The sequence below is a fragment of the Kwoniella botswanensis genome, chromosome 1 (genome assembly GCF_036426115.1).
Source record: "Kwoniella botswanensis chromosome 1, complete sequence".
Lineage (NCBI taxonomy): Eukaryota > Fungi > Basidiomycota > Tremellomycetes > Tremellales > Cryptococcaceae > Kwoniella > Kwoniella botswanensis.
In genome coordinates, this window is record NC_088599.1 from 14,046,200 (window position 1) to 14,072,177 (window position 25,978).

The following is a 25,978-nucleotide window of genomic DNA, read 5'->3' on the forward strand; positions in this document are numbered from 1 at the left end:
AAGGACCTATTGCATCTGTCACTGGAGACGTACAGCAAGGTTGATATTCCTATCAATTTATGCACTGGACAGCTCTATATCCTGTACAAGAGTCTTCCTTTGCTTGGACTCAAATGAGCCAGCTCTGAACGGATCAATCTCAATCTTTTGTACCTGACTTGACACGCCACCGATATTTCTCCTGAAAGCTTTGACAATGATGGTTGTCAAGATGAAGGAGAGACCGCTCATTGGGCTAGAAGGGATGGTCCTGAGACCGAGGTGATGTGTCAACTTTGGTGGGGTCATCATCGCTTTCACTGTATCCATAAAACCCAATACATCCCATGCTACGTACGTGTATCTATCGCTCTACTCTGACAATGACAAGCATAATGATTTACATAAGACCAAACAGAGAACAATCATGTAGAATCTTGTTTCTGTTTTGTTTCCGTTTTTTTGTTTTGTTTTTTCGTGAACGAATAGGAAGTTTATTTCCTTCTATCAGTTAATCCCGTTCTACTTGAATTATCCATATAATCCATCTTATGACTAGAATCCCTGTCTCTTTCAAATTCGAGATCGGCGGTACCTTGTTGGAGTTGCTCTGCATGATCATCCAAAGTAGGTATAACGTCCAATTCGATCGAGTCGTCATCGAGTTCCAAAGGGTCTTTAGCAGGTTGTCGACGAGGCGAGAAATGATCGTTCTCGTTCAAGTAACGTGGTTTGGGTTGATTCTTGGTGGATGTTCCATGTTGTCCATCGCTCTGCAGAGTTATTATGCACCATACGACCACACCAAATCAGTGTCCGTATCTTCTGCTATTTGGTCTTTGATCCTTGATTCCGAATATTAAGAGCTACTCACCTGAACATAAGTTTCTGTCAAAACATGTACGACAGGTGGTTTCGATTGGATCTATAACAAATCCTCGTTATCAACTACGATGATTCGGTGTGCTCTATAAGAGGAGAAATAAAACTTACCCTTCCTGAAGAAGAACCATTGGCGATTGCTCTTCTCAATGAATATCTACTATTCAACGAAGCTAAAAGTCCACAGGTGTAGAATTTCGATTGTACCCATCTACATATGTGGTGGAAAATGGCAACTCATTCTGGTCAGCAGAACGACTCGAGTAAAGAAGAGAACAATTGACTCGCAGAGGATATATATCGAGGTAAAAATCAGGGAAACCGAAGACGAAGACGAAGAAAACTATCAATCTGCACAAATATGCGACAAGTGATGGTCAGCTTTTGTCTTCGACCCCTTTATGAATTAGAATGATTGGTTATACAACAAAAATACAACGCTCACAAAATAGTCGGAGGAAGTTGAGTTTCAACCATAACTCTACGAAGAAACCCAAATTGAATCAGCACAACTGAAAGCATATGAGATACAAAATCTTCATAGATCGTCATGTTGTTACAGTGCTGTTGAATCTCACCTTATAAGCCTCTTTACAGTCTTATCAGTTTCTTTCCAACCAGTCTTCGATCTCCATAGACCCCACATGATTGAGATGGTAATTAAGACGTCTGCACCCAATGCACCACTAAGCCAACAGTATGTTAAAGCAATTTTCGATTGTAAAACCTTGATCATCAAACAACAAAAACAGGGTATGAACTATCAGCTACCTTTCAAAATGCGCTGGGCATTTGAAGATCGATAGGACTGAGTCGGACTGTAAACTTACAGCATCAGATTTGTTTCGATGATACATTTCTTGAGTAATTGGGAATCCGATCGCACCCGCCACAGATACGAGACTTTATATTTTGATATAGTCGTGTTCGTATCATTTCGACTACCACAGTATTCTTCGGCAAGGAGTGGTAGTCTAACTCACATCATACCGATAATGACTAAAGCTAAAATCTTGGATCTTCCAGTCAATTTGTATGCACGATAAGTGAAGAATAACTATTGGTTAGGACAGGTCTCTTCATCAGTCACATTGAACGATCCTCAAGGATCGTCTTGACTGACCTGAGTAGCAGTCGAAGGTATGATATCGAATATACACATATATGTCAAGTCTGCAAGTTTGTTCGATATGTCAGCCTCGGCCACACATTACCCTACAGTATCATAACCTGACTTACCTGGGATAGCAGCAAAGGGGGTATATTGACCGAAATTATATACGAACAATTTGAACATCAGAACAATGATGAAGATCGTGGCGCCCAAACTTGACGTGGTCGTGATGAGCTAAAGTGTAAACAGGCAAATATCAGTGAGCAGCGTTGGTCATTCGAAGATACTGAAAAATAACAGATGCGAATCTTCAGTCAATTTTACTATACTCACCACACTCGCTTTGTTGAATTTCCTATCATCCTGCGAGTAAGTCCAATATTCAATGGATTGAATGATCATCACTCCGCATAATAGAGTATCAGTGGCAGCTCTAAACAAAAAGTATATCACAGATCCACATTAGTTCAAGACATCTTACCGCAAGGTACGAGTACAGCGTTTTCCCCTTGAGTTATACTGTACTTTGTACTTACGCAAGAATAAAAGTACCCAGGTTTAGTCGTTGATCCAAAGTGATAGAAGCTTTGGCAGCCTCTTCAAAAGCGATTTCTTCAGGTGTCATTGTAGCTAATACTTTACTGTACCGGTCCAGTCAACGAGAAAATGAATGATTACTTGGGTGTACAAGTCGAAGGATTATGGACAATCTTTTTGGCAGACGAATTATCAAGATAACTAAGATACCATCTCAGATTTTCCCAATTCGAAGTTCATATATATATGATGTTATAACTCCCACAAATTGATAGCTCAACTCCAACTTAGGAGATAAGCAGTGCTTAACCCCAATCTAGCAGACACATCAGAAAAACTTCACACAACTCACTGATCTACGAACTCTACCCTATCCTTCCCGACCCTAGCCTATCTGCCATCAATCAATCATAAACATCCTTCCCGTTCTTCTGGTCTCTCCTTTCCTCCCCTTCGGAACCCGACCCTCCCCCCAAATTCGATTATTGCTGTAACTTCACTACGAGCTTGAGCCTTTTGGTTCCTTAATATTGATCTTGGCTTGATCTTGACTTGATCTAGATCGAGACCGATAATATGCTCCTCTGCTCCTATACTACAATATGGTACACTATCTACCATTTCTCATTCCAAGTCTGATCCAGCTTCGGTCCATATCTCGTTTCCGCGTCAGATCCATGGAAAATGGCGTATTTGATGGTATCCAAGATAAATAGGAACGCACTCATTTTGTTAGGTAGAAGCAAAAGCAGCTGAAATACTCGTACTCTACTGGTAATTCATGAATGCAGTGTAATCAGCTGATCACAAGATCAATATACAGAGAGTGTATCGATCAACTTTGATCCGTTGATCCGTTGATCCGTTGATTGATGATTGAAGGGTGAAGGGTGAGGTAAAAAGTCGATCTGTGCCACTTGACGGGAGATGCGCCATTCTCATTCTCGTTTGTACAGCATAGTAATCAGATACAGAAATAGTGCGCTTTGACCCACTTCGAGATCAAAGATTGGATAACGATCTGTACTGTATCCATATCTTTGGCTTTAAGTTAAAGAAGGATCTGACTGTACCTACAGCAAGATATCCCCCTGGAATCAAAAGAAAATAGATGACAAATTCATTCGTGCACTTCATTCGTAAATCGTCATCAGTGATGAGCAAGTCATGTTAAGATTATTTTTCGATTGGTGATGATACATAATCCACTCTCTCACTCTAAATATGACATTCTAAAAAAATACGAAAGGACAAGAAGAGAAAAAAAGGATTACTATACTTGATATGAATAAGTGTTAATATCAATTCCCCCAAAACGCAAGGAAAGAAAGGAGCAAAAAAGCAAAAAAGCAGTGTTGTACTGTACTGTATAACCATCCGTTTCTATCCTATCTAAACACTAAAATTACATATACACACCTACCCAATCCCTATCCGTTAAATGATTTGATAAATTTTCATTGGTCATTCATTGACTTTACCTCGCCACCAAATTCACATGACTAGCACCAACCTCCATACATTCTCCAATCATAGCTTGGATATCATCATCGCACTTGATCGTCACTTCATCTTCGTCCGCGTCTATCCATTTGATCTGCAATGTTTCACCTATATTACGTGATGATGAACATAACCGTATTTTCTTTTGAATCTTTTGATACAAAGTTGGGAAATTGATATCGGACGGTACACCAATTAAGAATTGATCCTATCATCCGAAAACACACAAGTCAAGTCAGTCAGAGTAATTGACCGCTGTGATTCAGTATAGTAGACTAAACTCACCTCTCCACAGCGTAATTTGATCAATACGCTCGACGAGCCCGTTCCAACCACTTCCGAGCTGTTTTGTCGAGAGACCGGCGCGCCAGGGACACTACCGTAGGGCGTAGCGGGTGATTGTTGATCAGAGGTAGTCTCGGACGTCTCGGTCGAATGACTTTCACCACTTGATCTCTTTCCACCAGCGGACATCCGCTTGGTGAAATATGCTGTACCGCCTACCAGCGTACTCGAACTACTCATGGATAGTTGAGGGTCCATAGATGTATTCCAATTCTGCTGCTGCTGCTGTTGATATTGATTGGGTGGTAAGGGAGGTAAAGCTGAATTCGGTGCCATTTGAGGTTGTTGGTATACGTTGGGCGATGAGGCACTTCGATTTCTCAACTGAGGTGGGTACGGTACGGTTGGCGCAACACCGTGAGAAGGTGCTCGTGCCATTCCCCTAGCCGGACCATATCGGTTGAACGCTTCTCTTTGTTCGGTTGGAGAATCCTCTTCGGCCTCGTCAGCACGTTGTAAGATCCTGCTTCCAGCTCCGGACATCGTACGCGACATGGCAGGATGAGGATAATATCTTGATCCACTTCCTACTCCGGGACCGAAACTCGCTTCACTTGCAGTAGACAAGGTCGACATGGCTGAGGTCAGACGAGGGAGAGGTGGTGGCATAGGTTGCTGCTGACTCCTCCATTGAGTCATCGAGGGCCCATATTGATCTTCGGTCAACGCTCTAGCTCGGAACTCAGCTTGCATTGCAGCCGGCATAGATTGTTGAGACTGAACTCGTCGACCGGTAGTAGGATGTACACTAGTGTATGGTGATGTGTTCCCTTGAGCATGCCCATGGTTGGAAAGACTAGGTGTTGTTCTTCCACTAATCAATCCATCTTGGTCATCGTCTTCAGCAGATGGGAATTGACTACCTTGACCAGGTAAAGGTGGCGGGAAAGCAAAGGGAGGTTTCTCGGCACTCGGTGTAGGCGGCGCGAAGGACGAATGCTGGTATGTTTTTTCTGAGCCTGAATACATTCCACTACTCATAGCTGATCTGCTATTTCGATTGGCTTCTTGCTTCTTCCTTTCAGCGGTGGCGAGTTCCGTGACCTTGTCAGCCCACTTCTTCATCTGCTCTTCCGATCTACCGATCATAATGAATGAATCTTCTTGATCCTCATGCCAGCCGTTGGGATGTCGATGCGGTACAGTCCAAGCGATACAAACTCGTGACACACCGTAAGGATCAGAAGCTGTGATATATCAGAATCAGCTCCACGACTTGGCGACGGCAAGGTGCCTGGCACTTACGACTTGGTTCAGGCGGTAAAAGAGCCGCTCTATTGATATTACTAACGAAAATTCTACCTTTCAAAGCCAACTTCCTCTTTTCCATCGATTTGCTTATCGTCTTATCCTTCCTCAACATACTGGAGTTCTTGCTGGACTTCTTCCTTTCTGGCATTACTTCTTTACAGCACAACATCATCTTCTCGAATAGGAAGACATGGTATTCTCTTGGCTGATCCGCTTTGGTCACGGTGAAATGATCATCTAACCATAAATCACCAAACCTATCCAGTTCATGACCTTTCCAATCTTCCACTCTGTCCATCAATTCTCTAACGGTAGCTTGTTTGGCCTTGAAGTCTGTCACTTCGTTTATGCTGGCCGCTATACGTTTGACGGCTGCTGATGCTTCTTCAAGTTCAGGTCGGAAAGGGTATTCGTGCTTGGCGGTAGCATGTAAGATGGCCTGATATCATATTTGGTCAGCATGAGAAAGGTGCTCCCTGATCTCAGCTATACACTTACATCCAACAATAATCCATATTTGGTGATCCTCTGAATAGGTTTGATCATGAAAGCCTGTAATTCTCGTTGAGGATCCAAACAAGGTCTCTCTGCAGGTGGCAACTCTTGTCCTCGCTGAGAAATGACTGATCAGCTACGCCCTGAGTATTCAGAATCACCTAGCTCACCATGAGATTCGGCATCTGCTCATTGACGATCGTTATAGCATCCAGGTAATTCGCACAATATGGACCATAACAATCGAATTCAGCTTCGGAAGTGATGAAAGGTCTACCCCAAACACCTTCAGCCCACGCTTTTGGTCCTCGACCTTCTTGGATAGGTTCGTATTCAGTTTCAAGCTTGATCAAGAATTTTCGCTATCAAACCAGTGGAAGCATATTAGCTATCATTTCAAACCTTGTGGATGTGATCACTTACATGGAAGTCCAAAATCTTAGCTAAATTCGAAAATATCTGATGATTAGTTTCAGTCGAAACTAATTGTTTATCCAACATCTCCTGCGAACACCTAACCAGAATTTCCAACTCTTGTACATAAGATTTCTCTGATGAAACGAGTTCTTCAACCGATTTAAATGCGTTGGCATCCGCAGTAGATTTGGTTCTTTGCATATCTTCGCCACCCGTCATGGTAGTCGGACTTGATGATCCATTACCATTTGCAGCTCCATTGGGTATTTGAGGTATAGATTCTAATTGAACACCTCCATTCATCGTCGCAGCCATATTGGCAATCGCACCTGACCCCGTACCATTCCCACCCATAGTGAATGGCAAGTCGTAAGACTGCCTTTGGTTTCTCATAGCAGCCGTTGACATATGTATCGACGAAGATGCTGTGTGAGGTGTGATAGGTGATAAGGGTGAGATGGCAGATTCAGGTAAATGATCTAATATTTCTTCAACGGTGTGTAATACTTTCATTAGACCGGTCGAATCGTATGCTTCGATTTCATCTCCATTTGATTTCCCCCATAATTCATGTAAAGCCCATATCTCACTGTGCCATCTACCTTCTTGATGTCGTTTCTTCATAGCCATACAGAAAGAGGCAATATACCTCTGACACATCTTTGCGTTCTCAGGCCGCTTCGCCCAATTCCTAACTCCATTAGGCGATTCGATGAACGGTGGGAGATCATATTCTATAGGTGGTGGTGCTGGCAAGTCTGCGTAAAGGGGTGAAGAGGGATTGGTGAATGAGGGAATAAGTAGATTGTATAGGTGGCATAAGGGTGATCCCAAACGGAAGAGGTGACACATGTGCGATACTACATCTAGCGGTTCTGCACTTGCTGGTTGTTCTGCAATCAGGTATATCAAGTCAGATCCCAAACACAGCAGATATAGGTGGGAATAAAAATCACAACTCACCTAGAAATGCCTGGAAATCCTCCACACACCTCAGCCTCTTTCTTAGTATCGAGCATGTTTGGTATAATGATTTAGTAGACGACAGCGCTGCTGTTTTGAGGGCAAGGGCATTTGTCCTATCACAGCATTTCATCAGTCATTCATCCCACAATACCTGTGTTCTGCTGGAGACTCGACTCACTTGTTAGAAGGCATCTGTATACTCTGTATATCCAGTGGTGGTAAACCGGATTCATTATTTCTCTGACTCACAGAGCCTACTCTCTTTCTTGATATTGATCCTGACATCGACATGGTAACAGTTGCCATCTAGGTCAGAGTTCCTCCTGCTGACAGTATTCCGTTTGATTCTTCAACTTGCAGGCCTGTGGACGGCTCTGCTAACTAATTTGTCAACGATCAATGGTTGCGGTATTGCTGTGACGGTTATCGTGATGGAATGATCTAGGTGAATGAAGGGGGGAGTTAGGTTGATTTTGGAATGGTGTGTCGTCTGGGAAACCGAGGCGAAAAGTCCGAAGGGGATTGGATTATTTGATAGTGATAGTCCAGGTGGGAAAAAAGGACACACAAAGGAGGTTTTCTTGAATGATTGGATGATTGTTGTAAGGAGATTGGAGAATCGTACAGATGGATCGTCTCGTGACAAGATACAGTGTTTTTCTCTCTCTCTCTTCTACTCCGTGCCTACCGTACTTAGTATATGATGCGTCTAGACCTTTTATTGAGTGTGTATCCTTTTATAAAGCTGCCTTTATTGAAAGGGGTATGTGATCTGCCGATTGAGGATGTTATGGATGTTATGGTGACGAAGAGACAGTGATTCGACCGAGGTGGTAGTGATCGCAAGGATGGTATGTTGTTATGGTGAAGCAAGCAGTGGATGTTCAACGTGTAAGGTATAATGTCCAAAGGGATGTGCTGATTGTGATGTGTGTTGGATGATTATACTACCAAACGCACAGATCCTGTCCTACAGGTCCTATAGTTCCGTCGTCAAGTACAAAGTCACCAGCAACAGAAGCTTGGACCTCTGAACAGATTCAGGTTGAATATTTGATCGGGTTGGATGTTGTTTCGACCAATCAGTGCCAATATGAAATGTGTTGTTGTGTGTTGATTGATATCGAGGGCTGAGTACTGAATTGAAGGTGATAGTACGTGTACAGATGATGTCCCGGATATTCTATTCCAATCTCATTCAATTGCACCTCTTCTTGTGTCTTGCAATACCTTGTTGTGATCCAAGCGTTGACTTTTGATTCTCGTTTCAAATGTATCGTATCGTATTCTTGACGTGCCTTTGTACACAAAGCAAAGTTTCCATCTGCTATAACGCTTCTATCTTTCTTTACTTCTAATCCGTTTCAACTAAAGATGACCATACACAGACAGTGTATTTTTGGCTTTCTTCTCTTCTTGCAATATTTGTCGATCTATCTGTCTGGCCTGCAGTACTGGGGTGATGTTGCGATTGTAATTCCAACTAGAAGGCGTGTGCGTTTGTGCGTTTGTCGTTGTGCAGTGATCGTGACAACTATCGAAGACGATGATGAGGATGGTGAATCACAAGCACAAGCAACTTGAAGTCAAAGTTGATGTTGATCTTTCGAGGAATCGAAATCGGATTGAGAATTGCGAAATGACCACAAAAGCTGAAGGAAGTGGGATATAGTAGTAGGTCCTAATGGATGAGACGCGTAGGGAACGGGGAAATCTTCAATCGGGAAAAAAGCAAAAACCAGTAGTAAAAAAGCTTAATTGCTTATTGTTTTTGTGTTTTCTCTTTCCTCGTCTCTTTGCTTTTCTCTTCAACTCGTATCAGATCAACCTTGATGAATGACCTTCATGTGTTGTCTGAGTCTCGAAAGATTCTCACAGAGTCGTTCTCGCTGTTCTTTCTACGGTCCTCCAAAAATGGTTGACTGATGGTTCCGTGTGGTATAGTGAAGTGCGGTAGTACAGAGCCTAAAGAGCGGGACGCGCCGTAGTGCTGTTCTCCGGGTCTAGATCACTTCTGGTAGTGGGGTTCTTTTGTTGGTTTCAGGGAAAAAAGGAAAAACAATAATTGAAAGCCGACGCCACCGAATATCTCAAGAGTTATGGCGTGAGAGGTGGGCGATGGACAAGTGAAGATAACCAGGTTGTCGGTACAAGTTTACCAGTGGCGAATCCAGTATAAGTAGTACGTTCAAAAAGAAAGGGATGAAGAACAGAAGTTCTGGTTTAAATGGATTTTTGAGGGTATATATGAGACATCTCCCAAAACAATAAACTGTACTCGAGAAATCATGGTTGTTTGGTTCTGACTGTACCCAACACCGATGCCTGGCAAAGGATGTAAACAATAAGATATCTTGGAACTCAACCTCATTCTGAAACGTGCAGACATCGAGGTCACCAATGCATCTACTTGCCCATCGATCGATCCATCAGTCGGAACCACACACGAGCTCATTTTAGCTGCTCGGTCATCAAGAAAATACAGTTCTTCGTAATAAAACATCATTACAGTACCGAGCCTAACGCTTAATCCCCCCTTTTTCCCGTGCTGATCTCCAGCGGTATACGCCGTTGACGTTCTTAACGCCTCTGTTCTCCCGACCTTTTTCGTGTATTTACGTTTCTCATCGCTGTGTAGATTTCGTGATCATCGTCTGTGTTTCTGTGTAGGTACGCTATCCGAATACTGTAAGGAGAACACGGCCAGCTGATCAAGGTGATAATGAACTGAAATGATGCTGAAATGACGGTCACAGATCTGACTTAAAAAACGATCTGCAAAAGTAAGTACAGTACACATAAGGATTTACGAGAAACTCTAAACGCAAATCATCAACGGCTTTAGTGGATGGCCGATTCGTGGTGACTAAAACCGAGAAATGCGGAATACTCATGTGGTTATTACTGGATACAAAAACCACTGGATAGGACAGGACGATCATGACATTTACAGTACTGTAGGTTGTTGAAAGCTTAACGTTAGATTATCAACGCAGATCCGTGGCTTACAAAGGCGCAGACGCCAATGGTGGGGAAGAAGATCATCATCGATCGAATGTTAATGGTCTCCGATCTCTTGAAATAATGGTGATGGTGATGGTGAATTGATCGGCCAAGTAGTAGTGCGGTGCTGTTCAGACGTAAGAAGTGAAGTCATATCGATACATATATGAACTTGGGTGATTATTCCTTCGCATTTATACTCCTACTCAGTATCTCTTCCAACGAAGAGCTTTGTTCATTACCTTATGACATTCTTTTTACATCTCCTCCCATCTCGTCAAGTCCATAGGTTTCGCCAACCTAGGTACGACATAAGGATCGAACGTCTACAAATACATCGGGGAGAGAAACGCAAGTCAGTTGGTTTGACTACATATACAAGGGGAAAATGAGATGATCCGTGATATCGGATTCACTGCACATTGAAAAGACAAAAGAAGAAATAGCTCACCTTCCAATACTGGGTAATAAGTGCAGAATATTTCATGTTACGGTCAGCATCCATAAGTTGAATCTGATCAAGGCAAAGAAGCAGGAGAAGGAGAACGAGACATACAGGGTTATTCAAGTGGTATTCCTGCGAAGACTCCTTCTCGTACCTCTCAACGATACAGAACTTGGTAGCGTCCTTGGGATCTTGCATGACGTGCCAATCAAGGGTCTATAACATTTGACAATCAATGATCAGCAAGTCTGCCCCTTTGTTCTCCATTTGGTATATTCCCCGAGAGGATCATTCTCTGACAAAGACGGAGAATTGCGAGACGAGATGGAAATTGGACGATCATGAAATGGATTGCAGCAATTTGCTCACCTCTTGATCCTTTCTGTACACTGCTGCAGCTTCGATAAGCTTAGCTTTGACTTCCTCGACTTTGTCCTACGACCATTTTGACTCTCACGTCAGCTTCTGTTACATCATATGGAGCGAAGACATGAAACGGAAGCTCACGGGCAGGGATTGAAGATGAACGACGATAGTGTATACCATTCTGACGAGAGGTAGATGATTTGAAGAGAGATGTTAGGAGAGTGAGATGGAAGAAGACACTATATATACAGAGGATGAGAAACCAAAAGCAAACGAACAAAGGAGTCCTACTTGCACGGGAAGGGTGTATTAACAAATCATCAAATTGACGTCGTTTTCGGTACAAGAAGGATCCAACAAGGGAAGCGAGCGGCATTGCCTGGGACCCCACATCACTACCACCATCACCAATCACCCATTCACCTCAAGCTATTTAAGCGAGAGCCACTTGTCGTAGCATATTTGATCCCGCTACTTAATAATCCATTTGGGTTTCCGGTTGACAAGCAGAACCATTTAACCGGGTAGAATTCATTGCAACAACATCAACGTCCTGTTTATAAGATATCTTCTCTGGCCCAATCTCTCCTCATTATTATCACTATAGCACTTGTATCCGCAGGCCAATCAGTATGTCAGCCTACAAATCTCAAGCATCGGACAGCAAAGCTACTTTCAAACATGATCTTTTCAAGGGGAAAGTCCTCTTTTGTACAGGAGGTGAGCCAACCCTTAACCCGAGTGTCCCCATCAGCTCACGTTGTGTCATTCACCAGGTCGAAGTGGTATATGCTATAAGATAGTGGAAACAATGATGTCCCACGGAGTAGACGCGGCAATCGTAGGAAGAGAGTAAGCTGTCTTCCATACATCTGTTTGAAGTACAGCTTATATATATTTTGTGGAATAGTGCGAAAGGATTAGCAGAATCTGCTGAGGCATTGGAAAAATCCACAGGACAGAGGTGTCTTCCTACTTCAGCAGATGTCAGAGATCCAAAACAGTTAGGAAAAGCTGTAAAGGATACGGTAGATAAATACGGTAAAATCGATTTTGTCATTTGTGGTGAGTGGAATCACCTCCCCAGTCATGCTTTGCAAATAGACAAAACGGTATCGAGATAATAGCTGACATGATGTCCTACTCAAGGTGCCGCTGGTAACTTGTAAGTAAAATCCCTCATATCTGGGATTGAAGTTGTTCGATCCGCAATAGCATCAAGTACTGACTGTATGATCCTTCTAGTCTCGCGCCGATCACATCCCTCTCTTCCAACGCTTTCAAAGCGGTTGTCGATATCGATCTCCTGGGTACATACAACACCATAAAAGCTACTTTACCATACGTCCGCGAGAGTCATGGATCATACCTTCACATCTCAGCAACATTGCATTACAGGGGATTACCTTACCAGGCTCATGTATCTGCTGCTAAAGCAGGGGTCGATGCCCTCAGTAACGTCTTAGCTGTTGAGGAAGGTCCAAGGGGAGTAAGGAGTAATGTAGTTGCACCTGGGTGCGTGCATAATTACCTCACTAATTGTATGGACCACAACTAATGATTTGTCTTGTTTGGGATATATAGGCCAATAGGAAATACCGAAGGAATGTCAAGGTTGACCCCTAAAGGATGGCAGGCTCAGAATGATATACCACTAGGTAGAATGGGAGATACCTGTAAGTGGTGTACCTAAAAAATTCAACTCATGATTCTGCTATATCGACATTGTGTTTGAATCTCACATCAAATGATATGATACGGTGTAGCCGATATAGCAAATGCAGCTCTGTTCTTGTTCTCCCCAGCTGCCAATTGGATAACAGGAACTGTTCTGGTAAGTGAGGTCAAAATACGTATAGTACAGACACGAACTATGTCTATGAGCTGATCATAACGATGACTGAACTTACTAATATAGGCGGTAGACGGAGGTGAAAATCATATTAGACAATTATCTTTACCTTATCCACAATCTTTGTTAGATCCAGACAGCGTGAAGGGTTTGATCAAAGGGAAGTTGTAGTTGTTATGGTTAGTGAATGGATAATCAATTGGACGAATTATTCGTATCTCCATACTATCAGAGTCGATCAGGTATATATGCCTTTTGCTTGTTGGTATAACTTAGGTTTTTGTTTGATGTAAAGTATAACTCCAATATTCATATCGTTGAGCTAACAACGATGAGGCGCATCCGATTTCTTTCAACTTGAACATGGAAAACTATCTGATGCATATCAACAAGCAGCCAATATCGGTGTCATGACAAAGTAACAAATTAGATATGTAACAACAAGTAGTATAAGCCTAAATACAGTTTACAACTATCACGCTACGAATATCTACCAAAAAAACACTCATCAAATATCCTTTCCAATTTATACACTTTTTCAAGCCCAATCAAAAATCACCTTTTATACATATCTGGAACAGGTTTCGCCCAAATGACAGTTTCTTTCCTTCTCCTCATATACTCCTCCTCTTCCTCTTGTTCCTTTCGTTTCTTAAGTTCTTCTTGTTGTTTTTCCTTTTCTTTGATGTCCTCATTGACGATTGCGTCGAGTTTAGCCCTCTGTTTTGATCTTATATCACTTGCTTTACCAGGTGTATGTCCTCTGATAGGTACAGTCAAGTTCATCCTTGCTCTACTAGGTCTGAGATGAGCGACGTGGTTTTTGTTTATTGGATTGGAATTTGGATTCGGTTTAGATAATCTTTCGAACACACTTTTCCTCTCTTTCAAATCCCTGACTCTCTCTGTGGATTTGACAATGACCGGTTGAGTAGATAAAGAGGTAGAGTGACCTTTACCCGGTGGAGGAAGTTTAGCTAATGCAGCAGAGGCGAAAGCAGATTTGGTTGTTGGACGATTGATAGTTGATCTCGTCCCAGTCGATGTAACAACAAAAGGTTGTTTGTCGGTTGATGTTGAACCTTTTGAAACATTTGAGGACGAAGATGATACGTTGGTATTGGCCGATCGAGAAGGTTGAAGTGGTTTGGATTTAGGATGTACCATGAAGGTAGTTTGGGCTTTGAAATTAGGTTTGGGTCGGATGTGGAGAGGTCGAGAGAACCGGATGGGTTTGGGGAGAGGAACGATTGAATAGATATGCTTAGCACTGACTCGATTGGTTGATGATTCAGCTTTATTCAGAGGAAGCCTTTTCTCTGTATTTAGCTCCAGGCGATGTTCTCTTGCTTCCTGTTCCTCTTGATGCTCGTTATCAAATACGACAGCTATATCCTCTTCCTGATCGATATCATATTTTAAAGTGACCGTCGCGTCATCTTCTTCACCTTCTACTCCTTGATCCGCTCGGCAGGATGATACTTCATCTCTCAGTGAGCTTGATGAGATAGATCGAGTGAGCAGGTTCGACAAGAACCCAACTACTTTTTCAAACATCGATGATCTTCTCGAACCGGCACTCAAATCTTTAATTTCGGAAGTATATGTATGTGAAGATGACATTTCCGATGTAGTTGATGCAAGTGAGAATGGTGAGGGTTGACGATGAGCTGTGAACTTTTCGTGATCTGCTACGGAAAGTAAATGTTGAGTGGCTAGTTGATTTGAGAAAGTTTGGACTCCATCTTGGTCTGCACTCCCACCCCGCCGAGGGATATCTCCAGAGGTAGATGAAGTCTCGATAGAAGGTTGTCGAGAAGGCTGGATGTTGTTCGATTTGGTCAGACCTCTTGACGATGTCTTCTCTTGGATTTGCGGAATACGACCAAATGAGGTATGTTTCTATAAAAAACAATCAAGCTATCAGCTCATCCGCCAGATACCGATGATCTTGATGAGACCTACCTGTATATGACCATCCGCACCAAATCCTCTAACTTCTTTCTTCTCATTTGACGCAGGGGGAATATGTAGACTAGCTTTCGGCCTCGAACTTGAGGTTTCTTGCATTTTATGGAGATTCGAAGAAGAAGCTTGGGCTTGTGGGATATGCGATTGAAATTGAGTGCTTGTAAGGGAAGCATGTAGATTTTGAACATTGGTAGTTGAATTTCGTCGAACTGAATCGCTCAGTCGACGTGTATACAGATCATCGATCTTCTCTTTGGCAATGGGTGGTTTGGCTATTTCAGACAATAATCATTATGAGTTTCACTTGCATAGGATGCGTTAGATGTTCCGACAAGCTCACTCTTCTTCGATGGTCCAGCTATTGGTATAAGTGATTGACTTCCTACTCTCTTATGGGATGTCTGCCTGTTGTTTATAGTTGTCATGGCCTGTATGTTTTCCTGCCCTAATATCTCCATCCTCTCTAATTGATGTCTGCTGCCGCACGACGATACTTTGTTGTATATGTTCCTCTTCCTCGGGTACATAATCTCCCAAATCCAACGATTGGTCCACCATATCCCATTTCGTCTGCCTGGCATCCCCAGTAACACTTTCCACCCAACCTTCCAGCCCATCTCCATCTCCCTTGGTCATACTGAAACTATCCTCGAATATCGGCTGGGCATTTATCAACAGCGATTCATCTTCGTCTTGAAAGGGTGGTAGGCCCACCCACGGCGTTTGGGGTGGGTCCATTGACACTGGTGTAAGTGCAGTAAATATAATAGGATGAATAATTGAGTGAGAGAGTTCGGTCAATAACCAGAGTTGGAAAGTAAAGTAAAATCAGTCGGGTCGCGGTCACAATAGAGTCAGGGACGTTTGCGTTGATCCAATCTAAGAATGGGTCACTCAGATAAATTTTAATAGGTAAGCCGATCCGCCATCAGTCCACACATATCACCACCAGCTGGTTAGTTGCATGCATCCCACTGCATCAGTCAGATTCACATCACCAGGCGACATACAAATGTCTCGTCAGCAATATGTTAATATGTTGTGGGTCTACTTTTATGAATTGGAATGGTGGAATCGTGGAATCGTGGACCCATAATTTCTATTTACGGGAATGTGTCTGATGGTGTCTGATTGTATGGTAGACAGGCACGTGTCTTGGCTCTGATCGATTGAGTGATGACGTATGATATTCTTACTTTTTCATCGATTTGAGAAAAAGGATCGTTCAAGTACTCATTCATCTGTTTGATATTCAATATCCCATTATCATCGATCATTCATATCCTCTTCACACACCCCTCCTGTTCTTCTTAGCTCCCCTTCCCTCAGTAGTACCTCATCAAGATGTTTGTCCTAGCCTTACTCCCCCTCCTTCCCTTCCTCGCCCTCGCCTTCCCAACTCAACAACAACCATTCTCATTCACCCCCGAGGAATCGTTGAACAACAAGATTAATCCCCTTAAACACTTATCAGCAATCTCACCATTCTACATCCCTACCGAGAAACCTACACCTCTCCCACCGAAGTGCGAGTTGGACAGAGTATCTTTGTTGATCAGGCATTCAAGCATACAAGGGAACGATGATGAGTTTGAGCAGACTATGAAACCCTTCATCGACAAGATCCAGAATATACCCAAGGAGGATCTACCTAAAGAAGGTCCATGGAAGTTTCTGAGAGATTGGGATACACCGATCAAAGAGGAGACACTGGAAGTTGTTTCTCCACAGGGAAAGAAGGATGCTAAAGTGGGTCAAAATTGCTAATTCACTCCGATCCTTCGGAGTCACATTGCTGATTGTCATCTGTTGTGGCCGTCAGTTCCTCGGCAAATATATCAGAGATCAATATCAACCTCTTTTCCCACCTAAAAAGAAGACATCCACAAAGAAAGATAAGAACAAGACACCCTACAAGGTATGGACAGCAAGTTCAACAAGGGACATTGATACTGCCAAATCGTATATCAAAGGTGGATTCCCATCGCATCAATCGGGAGATGATGGCGAAGGTGATGGAGAGGTAGTTCAACTGGTCAAGGTACCGAATAAAGCTAAAGATTGGGATAGATCCTTGACGCCGCATGTGAGCTGCACATCCATAGCAAGGTGGCAAAGAGGGAACTAGCTGACAATTGCTGGCAAACAGAAAGCATGCGATACCTTTGAAAAGGAATCATCTTTAGAGCCTGCGAACAAGTGGTTAGGAGTTTATGCACCTAAAGTGATTGAGAGACTTAGAGGAACCATCCCTGAAATTGCGGATCAGTTGGTAGATCAGGATATCTTGGCTATGCAAATGGTGAGTGTCGTGTCCAACATCTTTACCTCACTTTGCCCCTTGTACTCCTGTCAAATATTCTAGATTATATTCTGATTGAATGCTTGATCCATCAGCTATGTGGCTACGAATCCATCGCTGTCGGTCACTCGCACTTCTGTTACCTATTCACCGACGAAGAATGGTTAGATGTAGAATACTATTTCGATGTTAGATTCCACTATATGATGGGATACGGATCTTCCCTCTCACCATACCTGGGTATGCCATGGGCCAAGACTGCCAAACATCTCTTGGCGGGTAAAGATACGGACGGTGATGATAATGGAGGACATGCACCCAATCAAGGCGATGAAGGGACACTAGGTAATTTCAAGAAGGGTGGGAAATTGCCTGAACCTAAGTTGCCGCCAAATGCTACCCACACCCAATTGTAAGTGTACCTTTGGCAAACCCCTCTTCCTGTCTTGATCAAAGTAACCTTCAGCTCCACACCTATGATCAAAGGTAGAGATGACTGACATTTCTCATCTCATAGACTTCACCCCTCATTCACCCATCGAGAATCACCAGCATTCGTAGCAGTCTTCCTGAACTTATTCAACTCCTCATCTCACCCTCATCCTGCATCTGAGGTTCCACCATTAGATCACAGAGTCGACGACCGAGCATGGAGGACAAGTCATCTCGTCTCTTTCTTGGGGCACGTGGCGCTTGAACGATTCCATTGCAAAGGAGATAAAGAAGAATATGTGAGGGCAGTTGTAAATGGTCGAGCGGAGAAAATGAGCGGATGTGAGGATGGTGAAGAAGGGAGCTGTAAGTGGAAGACATTCGATAAGTGGGTTGATGAGAGGGCGCAAAGATGGGGTGATTGGGAGAGCGTCTGCGAGAAATAGATGGTTTCTTTAACGATAGATCCAGAAATAGAAAGGTGGAAGATGGTTTGGAGATTGTGGACCATCAAGAGGAACATTTCGTATATGTAGCAGATCATGCTTGATTGATACACAGTATATACTGCTTTTTCTTACTGTATCCCATAACTCACAAGTAAACTGTATAACAGTCATCAACACATAACAAATACCCATACATGCATGCATATACACTGTCATTGCCACTGTGATACTCTTCGTCGTACTTCCTTACAAATAAAGGCAGGACAACAGGAGATTATCCTCAGGGTGCGATGCTCGGTGCTGAGGAACAAGGATCATCATATCAAACACGCTAAATTAGTCCAAAGGACCCATCAAGATGTAACCCTCCAAGGACCCGTGCCATCCTTTGAATCAAAAGTCAACAGTATATGAATGTCGTTGCGAGTGCGTATTTTATCTACGGCCATAGAACCCAAAAAGCACCGCATCCCGTCCGCTCTGCGAAGTTAACTTGGGTATCGCTCGGTTAGTACCAAGGTGGGGGACCACTTGGGAATCCCGAGTGCTGTAGTTTTTGTTCTTTGTTCGCTTATCTCAAAGAGCAGTGAAAGAAATGGCATTTCTAACGGACGTAAATGACTTTTTTTGGACTGTTAAAGGAGGTGAATGAAGGTGGTCGATCACAAATGCCTGGATCAGGGCTGCTTTGTGTGTGATGGTGATGGTCTGTGTGTGTGATTGATGGTGACATAGAAAATAAGACGAAACACGGGGTAAAGGAGATTTTCTGATTTGATCGGTATCTTCCGATGAACAGTACCACAATAAGCAGTTTAACGCATTAATGGGGTCATGACTTTACTGAATGCTGATCCAATGCGAAGATGCAATTCCCATATACACCTCATATCTGATATCGAAACTCTATATACCAAGCTTCCAGCTCAAGCACTGGACCTTCAGTCAGGTAGCGCTCAAGTGAGCATCTAAATCTTGATATCCTCTTCCACCACGACATTCTTCTTACCTTCTTCTCTCCTCAACCTGGCAATCTCTCTAGTCTGCTTCTCGACATCATATTGGAAGTAGCAGATGAATGATGAAGCAGACATCAGGCCGACTATGAAGACTATCGAGACAGAGTATGAGACCGCGTATCGGGGTGCGTATTTGGTTTGGAAAAATTGGGCCGTATACCTAAAGGAGCGAGCCATGTCTCAGAAAGCCCCAGTCTTCCGAGATGTACAGGTTTTGATATGGGTGTAGCATAGATGATCACTCGAAAACACTCACAGTCCTGGTATCTGACCCCAGGCATTTTGGAAGGCCATGATGAACGCTGCTGAAGTTGCTCCGCGCAGACTTTGTGATCTCAGCGGAAGTAATGCGCAAGTCATCAAAGCTGCGAATGCTTGCGCAAGCTTATCAACAATAAGGTCCTCACCGTCAATTCTTCTTTCCGCTTATGGAGTCCGGATTTGTCACGATAAACTTACCAAGATGAGAGCGTATAAGCCTCCAGATGATTTACAGAATATCATACCTAGGAAAGTACCTAAGAAAATCAATTGTAAGTATTCGACTATAACTTCGTAATATCCAATCCGGCGAGCGTAAGTCACTTAACGATCACAAGAGTCGACTTACCAATCAAAGCAGTTGCTCCACTAAGCATGAAAAGCGGTCTTGGAATTCTGGTATCATGATCCAACCACCACGAGAGCGAAAGAGATGAAATGATCGATACGACAGCCGAAGGGATATTTAACAACTGACTTTTCGGTCCTTTCGTCAACCCAAATGAAGATATAATGGTGGGTAACCAGAATGATAAGCCGTATAGTGAGCTGTTCATACACAATGCGAAGAATGAGAATCCCCCTTGAAAAAGGCGCAATCACACACGAAACCCTTGGTCAGTTTAGAGTGCAAGAAGGATTGATCAATCCGACTCACAGAGTAAAGGACTCTTAAGCTCCCTTCTAATAGCTGGCCAATCGAAGTTTTTATCACTCGACCTAGCTGCATTAGGCGGTAATCTAGCGACTAAGAACGCTCCTTCCTCAGGAGTCAAGAACTGTCTTCGTGAAGGTGGTGAATCAGGGAAATCGGGGAAATAGAAGAACAGCCAAACACTTTCCACTATTCCTATTAGACCACATATGATGTACGCCCATCGCCAGGAGGCCAGCCCCCTTCCGTCGATGTATGCTATATCACGCAAGAAACATAAGAGAGGTATCAGTGCCTTGTTGTAGACCAAAGGTCGAAGCGAACGAGCGATTCACTCACACAATCCATATGTCAGTAGCGAATCGAGAATCCCGGAAAATTGACCGAGCTGTGATCAAGAGAGTCAGTTAGTCAGCGATGAGCTTTAACAATTAAATAGTTTAGGTCTGGCAGGTAGACTCACAACACTCAGAGAGGCCATACGAAGTGCGATTTCGTCAGGTCGATACCAGCAGGTCAATCTACGGGAAAATTCAGTATAACCTTCATTCGTGGAGAAGACGGTGACATATCACTGACTGCCAGTAGATACCAGGGAGCAAACCAGCTTCTGCCATACCGAGGAAGGCTATCGGAACACAGTCAATACAAAGACTATACGAGGTAAGTACGATGTTTGTCGCACTGACCTCTCGCAGTCAGAAACCCAGCTAGATTCGTACATGCCGCCGTGCAAGCGCAAACGACCGACCAAACTACGAGAATTCGAAAGAAGTGAAGCTAAAGTAGTCCATCGATTCAATTTCTCCGTAAGCCTTACTCTTTACCACTTGCAGAGTGAGGTGGCTAACCGGCACTCACTCGAGGGGTGGACCATTTGATAATCAAGTTACTCGGTACCTCGAACACAATATAGGTTACAGAAAAGCATGTTGAGGCGTAGGCGAATTGATTGGCAGTGATATTCAAGGAATTGAGGATGTTGGTCGGTTCGCCAGCATTCATCGTTTTTACATACTACTTTGCGAAGAGTAGTCGAAATTGGATCAGCGTTCTACTCGGATCTTCTGATGATATGAAACAGTAGTAGGGATATAACCGTTTTCACGTTCTGGTCCTAACACTACTCTACTGTACAGTACTGAACTTACAGAAACGAGATTCCCATCCATGTTCTTACATAGATAAATGGCGATAAGTATTGGTAAAAGTCTCCAATCTGCTTTTCTCAGTAATCGCTTTGAATCCTCAAACGTGAACTCGCTTCGGATATTCGCCACGTCGGCTTTGATTACTTCTATATCTTCTTCATCTTGATAGGCTGGAACTGGAGCAGGTGTGATCTCTAGCTGGTTAAGCGTGGACATTTTTGACGGAGAAGGTTGATCAGGCTACAGTATCGTTTATTTTCAGAGTGTAGGAGCTTCGTACTTTCTCCAACATACCTAATCTCCCGTGGATGACATATATCAGTATATATATATCATGTCCTTCTGGATATCTGCTCTCTTTCTCCTAGATAGCACCGACGATAAATTGAGATTCAGGAGGAAGTGATATCTTCTCGCACGCCATCTGTCAACATATGTTGACCGCTGTTCGTTGCCAATACTGTCCATTTGATGACAAGATAGATAAAAACATATCCAATAATCTTATCCCCTTGCAAATAGCGACAGCTCTTCAAACCGTTCTTTCGGGCTCTCAAGAGCCGAACATTGGCTCTGCAAGTCCAACTCTCATCTTTCAACCTTCGAGTCACATATCTCTTCTTGAACCATCTCATATTGCGTGCTTGGAAAACACATTTGATCTGAGGGTTTTTCGTGGTATGCGTACTTACAGCCTCTAAGTATGGTATTAGTTGGACCACTGATCTTTGATACGAATGAAGGAAGAATAGGGTAGTCCAGTACGAGTGAGTATGTTGATTGTTAATTTGCCGAAATCCGTTGCACTCATTTATCCGATAGCCAGGGGTGTTCGATATCGAACAAATACCACATTTTGACTTGCTTAAGGAGGGTACAAGGAGGATACAAGACACTGAGATGCCTTTGGTGGAACTACGCACAAGTCACTTGACCTTTTTCCGTGAGAGCGTGCGACACAGATACGATGGTGGCGTAATAATACTGTAATCAAGATAAATCATTTACCGCCCGTGGACCCTATCAGGTATGTACATTAGGTTGACCCGTCCACAACATCGGATGAAAGTCTTGTGGATTGGCTGATATGAGCTGCGGCTGTATGAGGTACAGTAATATTCCTACTGATCACTCCCCCTGTAGCGACCTGATCTAAACGATTATTTGCACCAAAGACGTGATGAACTGACTTGTTTTTCATGACGAGATCACCCACGGATTAGGCCGATATTTGCTTCGATTTATCCGAGATAAGCTCTACAGCTTGAGTACTCGTAAAGATGTTGGATGATGTCCGTCTGGGTGTATTCGTATCGCCTTGGTGCCGAAATTTGATTCTCGCACTACCCAAAAATATGATAAATAATGCAACCCAATAGTTTATCCAATCTATTTGTGTTCACTGCTTTTTGCAATTACGCACATCCCACCTAGAAGATGAGTACACAGACCCTCACCAGCACGACCACGTTGAGATCACAACCTCAAGCCATCTTACAATTGAGGGGCGCTCATACTTCTCCAAATACAAACGCATTCCCAGAACTTGATCGTCAAGGTGTGAGTACTTTCCGAAGGAACACAAAGGGCTTGACTTTGACCTTGACTGTGTTTTGTTGTTGCGTGGCTAGTATACAGTGGTGAAAAATGTGTTATCTTCAGAGAAATCAATAGAATACGTGAAAAGGGCATTTGATTGGTTGGAAGGATTCAATAAAGGTTTCAAGAGAAATGATAGGTCCACTTGGAAGCCTGAGAACCTACCCGCTTTCTCCAGGTAAGTGACGACAATGAAATGTGTTCATGTCACATCTGCGAATCTAAAAATTCCATTTGTGTTAGAGGTGGATTATTCAATCGCCACGGTGCCCAACACGAACAATGGGCATGGGACGTGAGGTCTGAACAAGCTATTGTCGATGTATTCTCGAAAATCTGGGACACTCAGGAGTTACTTGTATCCTTTGGTAAGTTAAGCAACAAGAGGCTGACTCGAATTGAAAAGTCTCCACTTCATCCAGGCTGCACTGATTATATCAATAAGCTCATGTCGTACTATATAGACGCAGTAAATATATCGTTGCCATTTGACCAAGATGCAGTTTTCCAAAAGGAATCTTGGCCACATACCGATCAAAGTCCTTTGAGGAGACACAAACATTGTATACAAGGGATTATGAATCTGGTAAGAATCCCCTTTGCCCCGAATCGTTTGCTATACTGTATGACTCGAGACAAGTAGTTCATACCCTTTGGTGTTCACAGGTCGAAGTCGGACCTGAAGACGGGAGTCTACTAGTCCTCGAAGGTTCCTTTGAACTATATAACGAATTCTTCGAGACCCACGATCAAGATGCACCTCCTGAAGGATGGTCATGGCGAGATTCGTTTGTCCCTACCGACGAACAGATCCAATGGTTCTACGATAGAGGATGCAAATGGAAGAAAATTGAAGCCGGACCTGGTGATTTGATTTTATGGGATAGTAGGACTATCCATTATGGTGGGAATGCGGAGGGTGACTCGATAAGGGTTGCCACTTGTAAGTGCATCCGAGTGTCCTTCAGAAAGATTCAAGTGATGCTGACTGTGTGGTCTGGTATTTCACGTGCATGACTCAGACGTCTGCTATAAGCCTGCTAAAGATATCGAGCCAGACGCCCTCGAGCGTAGGAAGAAGTGCTGGGATGAATTGATCGGAACGGTGAGTGTTGCATTGCAAGGAAGACTTGTACTGAACGACGTGACTATAGTCCCACGACCCTCTCTTGTTTCGTGAGACAGGGTCGATAGCATTGGGACCTCTGACTGAAGATGAGAGACTGAGACCGTTGGAAAGGCCGGTGTTGTCTGACAGAGCCAAGTTGTTAGCGGGAATAGAGAGCTATTGATCTAGGTAGACTCCTGAAAATATGTATGCTCGCGACTGGCAATGGGAAGCGAGTACATGCACCGTGGGAAAGTGGGATGTAGCGTGTCGTAGTAATGTTGGGCACAACGTCATGCAATGCGTTCGAGGGCCAAGACAGCAGCATCAAAGGATAACAAGCGGTGTAATCACGAGTCTCGCAGAATGCGTGTCTAATCACACTCTCATCTCATATATCGTTGACCATCAACATCACCCAAATACGTCCATCAAGTCATTATACCAGACGCAAGTTCGAGATGAGCGCACAACCAGATCCCGCAGCTGCTCAACCCTCAGCAGAGGGTCCGCCAAGAGTCATCGATGAGAATACGGATCTGTCGACGTTGACTGATCAGGAAATCATGAAGTTGATGGAAGGGATGGATCATCAGGAAGATCAGATGAACAAGGTGGGTGTGCGAGACTCATGATTAATGAACGGCTATCAATGTACCCCTGAGAGTCCCGTTCAATCATCCTGTCACTCCTTCGTACCTATTGCATGTGGTGCGGAGCTCACTTAGTTCACTTGTAGCCATTGATAAGTACACCAGTACCGCTATCGGTCATACGTCAAGAGTACGAAAAGGGTTCTACTCAAATACTCAAGAAGCTAGATTGGCTAGCTGAAAATGGCTGGGATCAAGTATGGAGAGCGAGGGGTGATGGTGATTGTTTCTATCGATGTGAGTCCCTTTTCTCAAAACAACTTTCATCGATTGCAACGAATCAGCATGGTAGTGACCAACGTAGCTGATTTGTGTACTCCAGCATTCACATTGGCATACCTTGTTCGCATACTGCATTCGGACGATTCACAATTAGAGGCTAATTTGGCTTATGAGAATATTCAAAGAGCTTTACCTGCGATGGAACAATGTGGATTCGACAAGGAGCTTGTGGGTCTACGCCATGATACGACTTACACCCAGCTCAACATCTTCTAATCTTGTCTATAAGTCCATATGCTGACTTACCCCTCTTTGGCTTTATTTAGTACGAAGAATTCTTAGACCCCTTGTTGGCTTTAATCAGATCATTCGCAGAAGAAGGCGAATCTACTTCCACAGAATATGGGATCGTCCAATCTCTACAAGATCCAGAGAGATCAAACTGTATAGTCGTAGTGAGTACATCACCAACTTCACCCATTATCCTATCTTGTACCATTCAAACTTAATGTAAAATCGTAAACAGGCCCTTCGTCTAATCACTTCCTCATATATCCGAACTCACTCCGACCTATTCTCACCATTCCTCCTATCACCCACTACGTTCCTCCCCCTCTCCACAGACGACTTCTGCCGTTCGGAGGTAGAACCCTGCGGGAAAGAAGCTGATCATGCTCAGATAATGGCTTTGGCCGAAGCGCTCAATGTGGGAATTAGGATCGCCTATCTAGATAGATCCGATCTGGGATCGGACGCGGATAGTGTGATCAACTGGGTGGAGTTTGGGAAAGATACGAGTGAACAAGGTAGACCATTGACTTTGCTTTATAGGTATGTCTGTCAAGTCTTTCATATCAGGATAATATGAATATGGTAAGAGACAAGCTGATATTTTGTTTAGACCTGGTCATTATGATGTGGTAACTAAGGATGTTTTACCTCAAGTTTAATATTCTACAATTTATCTACCCGACTGGTGTTGTATAGAAGGGAGAGGTAGG

At 43.4% G+C, this 25,978-nt stretch overlaps 9 protein-coding genes and 1 non-coding gene across 10 annotated transcripts; 5 read left to right on the top strand and 5 right to left on the bottom strand.

Annotated features, from left to right (window-relative positions):
• Positions 1-473: 473 nt before the first annotated feature.
• Positions 474-2,600, bottom strand: L199_005300 (uncharacterized protein; the record flags this gene model as incomplete). Its single annotated transcript, XM_064891012.1, has 12 exons — positions 474-752; positions 854-904; positions 973-1,072; positions 1,150-1,212; positions 1,307-1,342; positions 1,440-1,588; positions 1,692-1,764; positions 1,845-1,918; positions 1,985-2,034; positions 2,101-2,209; positions 2,309-2,408; positions 2,512-2,600. 12 exons carry the CDS (start codon positions 2,598-2,600, stop codon positions 474-476), a joined length of 1,173 nt encoding a protein of 390 aa, XP_064747084.1.
• Positions 2,601-3,989: 1,389 nt separating this feature from the next.
• On the bottom strand, positions 3,990-7,780 carry L199_005301 (uncharacterized protein; the record flags this gene model as incomplete). The annotated part of the gene is made up of 8 exons (XM_064891013.1): positions 3,990-4,223; positions 4,301-5,547; positions 5,606-6,050; positions 6,110-6,223; positions 6,277-6,468; positions 6,530-7,416; positions 7,487-7,602; positions 7,668-7,780. 8 exons carry the CDS (start codon positions 7,778-7,780, stop codon positions 3,990-3,992), a joined length of 3,348 nt encoding a protein of 1,115 aa, XP_064747085.1.
• Positions 7,781-10,749: 2,969 nt separating this feature from the next.
• Positions 10,750-11,483, bottom strand: L199_005302 (uncharacterized protein; the record flags this gene model as incomplete). The annotated part of the gene is made up of 4 exons (XM_064891014.1): positions 10,750-10,818; positions 11,049-11,153; positions 11,307-11,372; positions 11,445-11,483. 4 exons carry the CDS (start codon positions 11,481-11,483, stop codon positions 10,750-10,752), a joined length of 279 nt encoding a protein of 92 aa, XP_064747086.1.
• A 452-nt stretch (positions 11,484-11,935) lies between these two features.
• L199_005303 (uncharacterized protein) lies at positions 11,936-13,326 on the top strand (the record flags this gene model as incomplete). Its single annotated transcript, XM_064891015.1, has 8 exons — positions 11,936-12,023; positions 12,080-12,155; positions 12,214-12,368; positions 12,453-12,468; positions 12,549-12,818; positions 12,888-12,979; positions 13,070-13,137; positions 13,222-13,326. 8 exons carry the CDS (start codon positions 11,936-11,938, stop codon positions 13,324-13,326), a joined length of 870 nt encoding a protein of 289 aa, XP_064747087.1.
• Positions 13,327-13,710: 384 nt separating this feature from the next.
• Positions 13,711-15,864, bottom strand: L199_005304 (uncharacterized protein; the record flags this gene model as incomplete). The annotated part of the gene is made up of 4 exons (XM_064891016.1): positions 13,711-15,057; positions 15,121-15,398; positions 15,467-15,554; positions 15,613-15,864. The coding sequence occupies 4 exons, from the start codon at positions 15,862-15,864 to the stop codon at positions 13,711-13,713; spliced, it is 1,965 nt and encodes a 654-aa protein (XP_064747088.1).
• A 606-nt stretch (positions 15,865-16,470) lies between these two features.
• On the top strand, positions 16,471-18,306 carry L199_005305 (uncharacterized protein; the record flags this gene model as incomplete). Its single annotated transcript, XM_064891017.1, has 5 exons — positions 16,471-16,875; positions 16,949-17,212; positions 17,276-17,428; positions 17,524-17,840; positions 17,946-18,306. 5 exons carry the CDS (start codon positions 16,471-16,473, stop codon positions 18,304-18,306), a joined length of 1,500 nt encoding a protein of 499 aa, XP_064747089.1.
• A 443-nt stretch (positions 18,307-18,749) lies between these two features.
• L199_005306 lies at positions 18,750-18,864 on the top strand. The gene has a single exon (XR_010449967.1). It is a non-coding gene; the product is annotated as a 5S ribosomal RNA (ribosomal RNA).
• Positions 18,865-19,277: 413 nt separating this feature from the next.
• On the bottom strand, positions 19,278-21,611 carry L199_005307 (uncharacterized protein; the record flags this gene model as incomplete). Its single annotated transcript, XM_064891018.1, has 11 exons — positions 19,278-19,488; positions 19,585-19,712; positions 19,788-19,846; positions 19,939-20,172; positions 20,248-20,502; positions 20,584-20,632; positions 20,708-20,765; positions 20,824-20,872; positions 20,934-21,024; positions 21,106-21,261; positions 21,396-21,611. The coding sequence occupies 11 exons, from the start codon at positions 21,609-21,611 to the stop codon at positions 19,278-19,280; spliced, it is 1,506 nt and encodes a 501-aa protein (XP_064747090.1).
• Positions 21,612-22,832: 1,221 nt separating this feature from the next.
• On the top strand, positions 22,833-24,286 carry L199_005308 (uncharacterized protein; the record flags this gene model as incomplete). The annotated part of the gene is made up of 7 exons (XM_064891019.1): positions 22,833-22,955; positions 23,027-23,172; positions 23,238-23,362; positions 23,459-23,580; positions 23,661-23,937; positions 24,017-24,099; positions 24,149-24,286. 7 exons carry the CDS (start codon positions 22,833-22,835, stop codon positions 24,284-24,286), a joined length of 1,014 nt encoding a protein of 337 aa, XP_064747091.1.
• Positions 24,287-24,563: 277 nt separating this feature from the next.
• Positions 24,564-25,927, top strand: L199_005309 (uncharacterized protein; the record flags this gene model as incomplete). The annotated part of the gene is made up of 6 exons (XM_064891020.1): positions 24,564-24,716; positions 24,842-24,992; positions 25,078-25,205; positions 25,304-25,432; positions 25,504-25,808; positions 25,879-25,927. 6 exons carry the CDS (start codon positions 24,564-24,566, stop codon positions 25,925-25,927), a joined length of 915 nt encoding a protein of 304 aa, XP_064747092.1.
• Between the last annotated feature and the right edge of the window lie 51 nt (positions 25,928-25,978).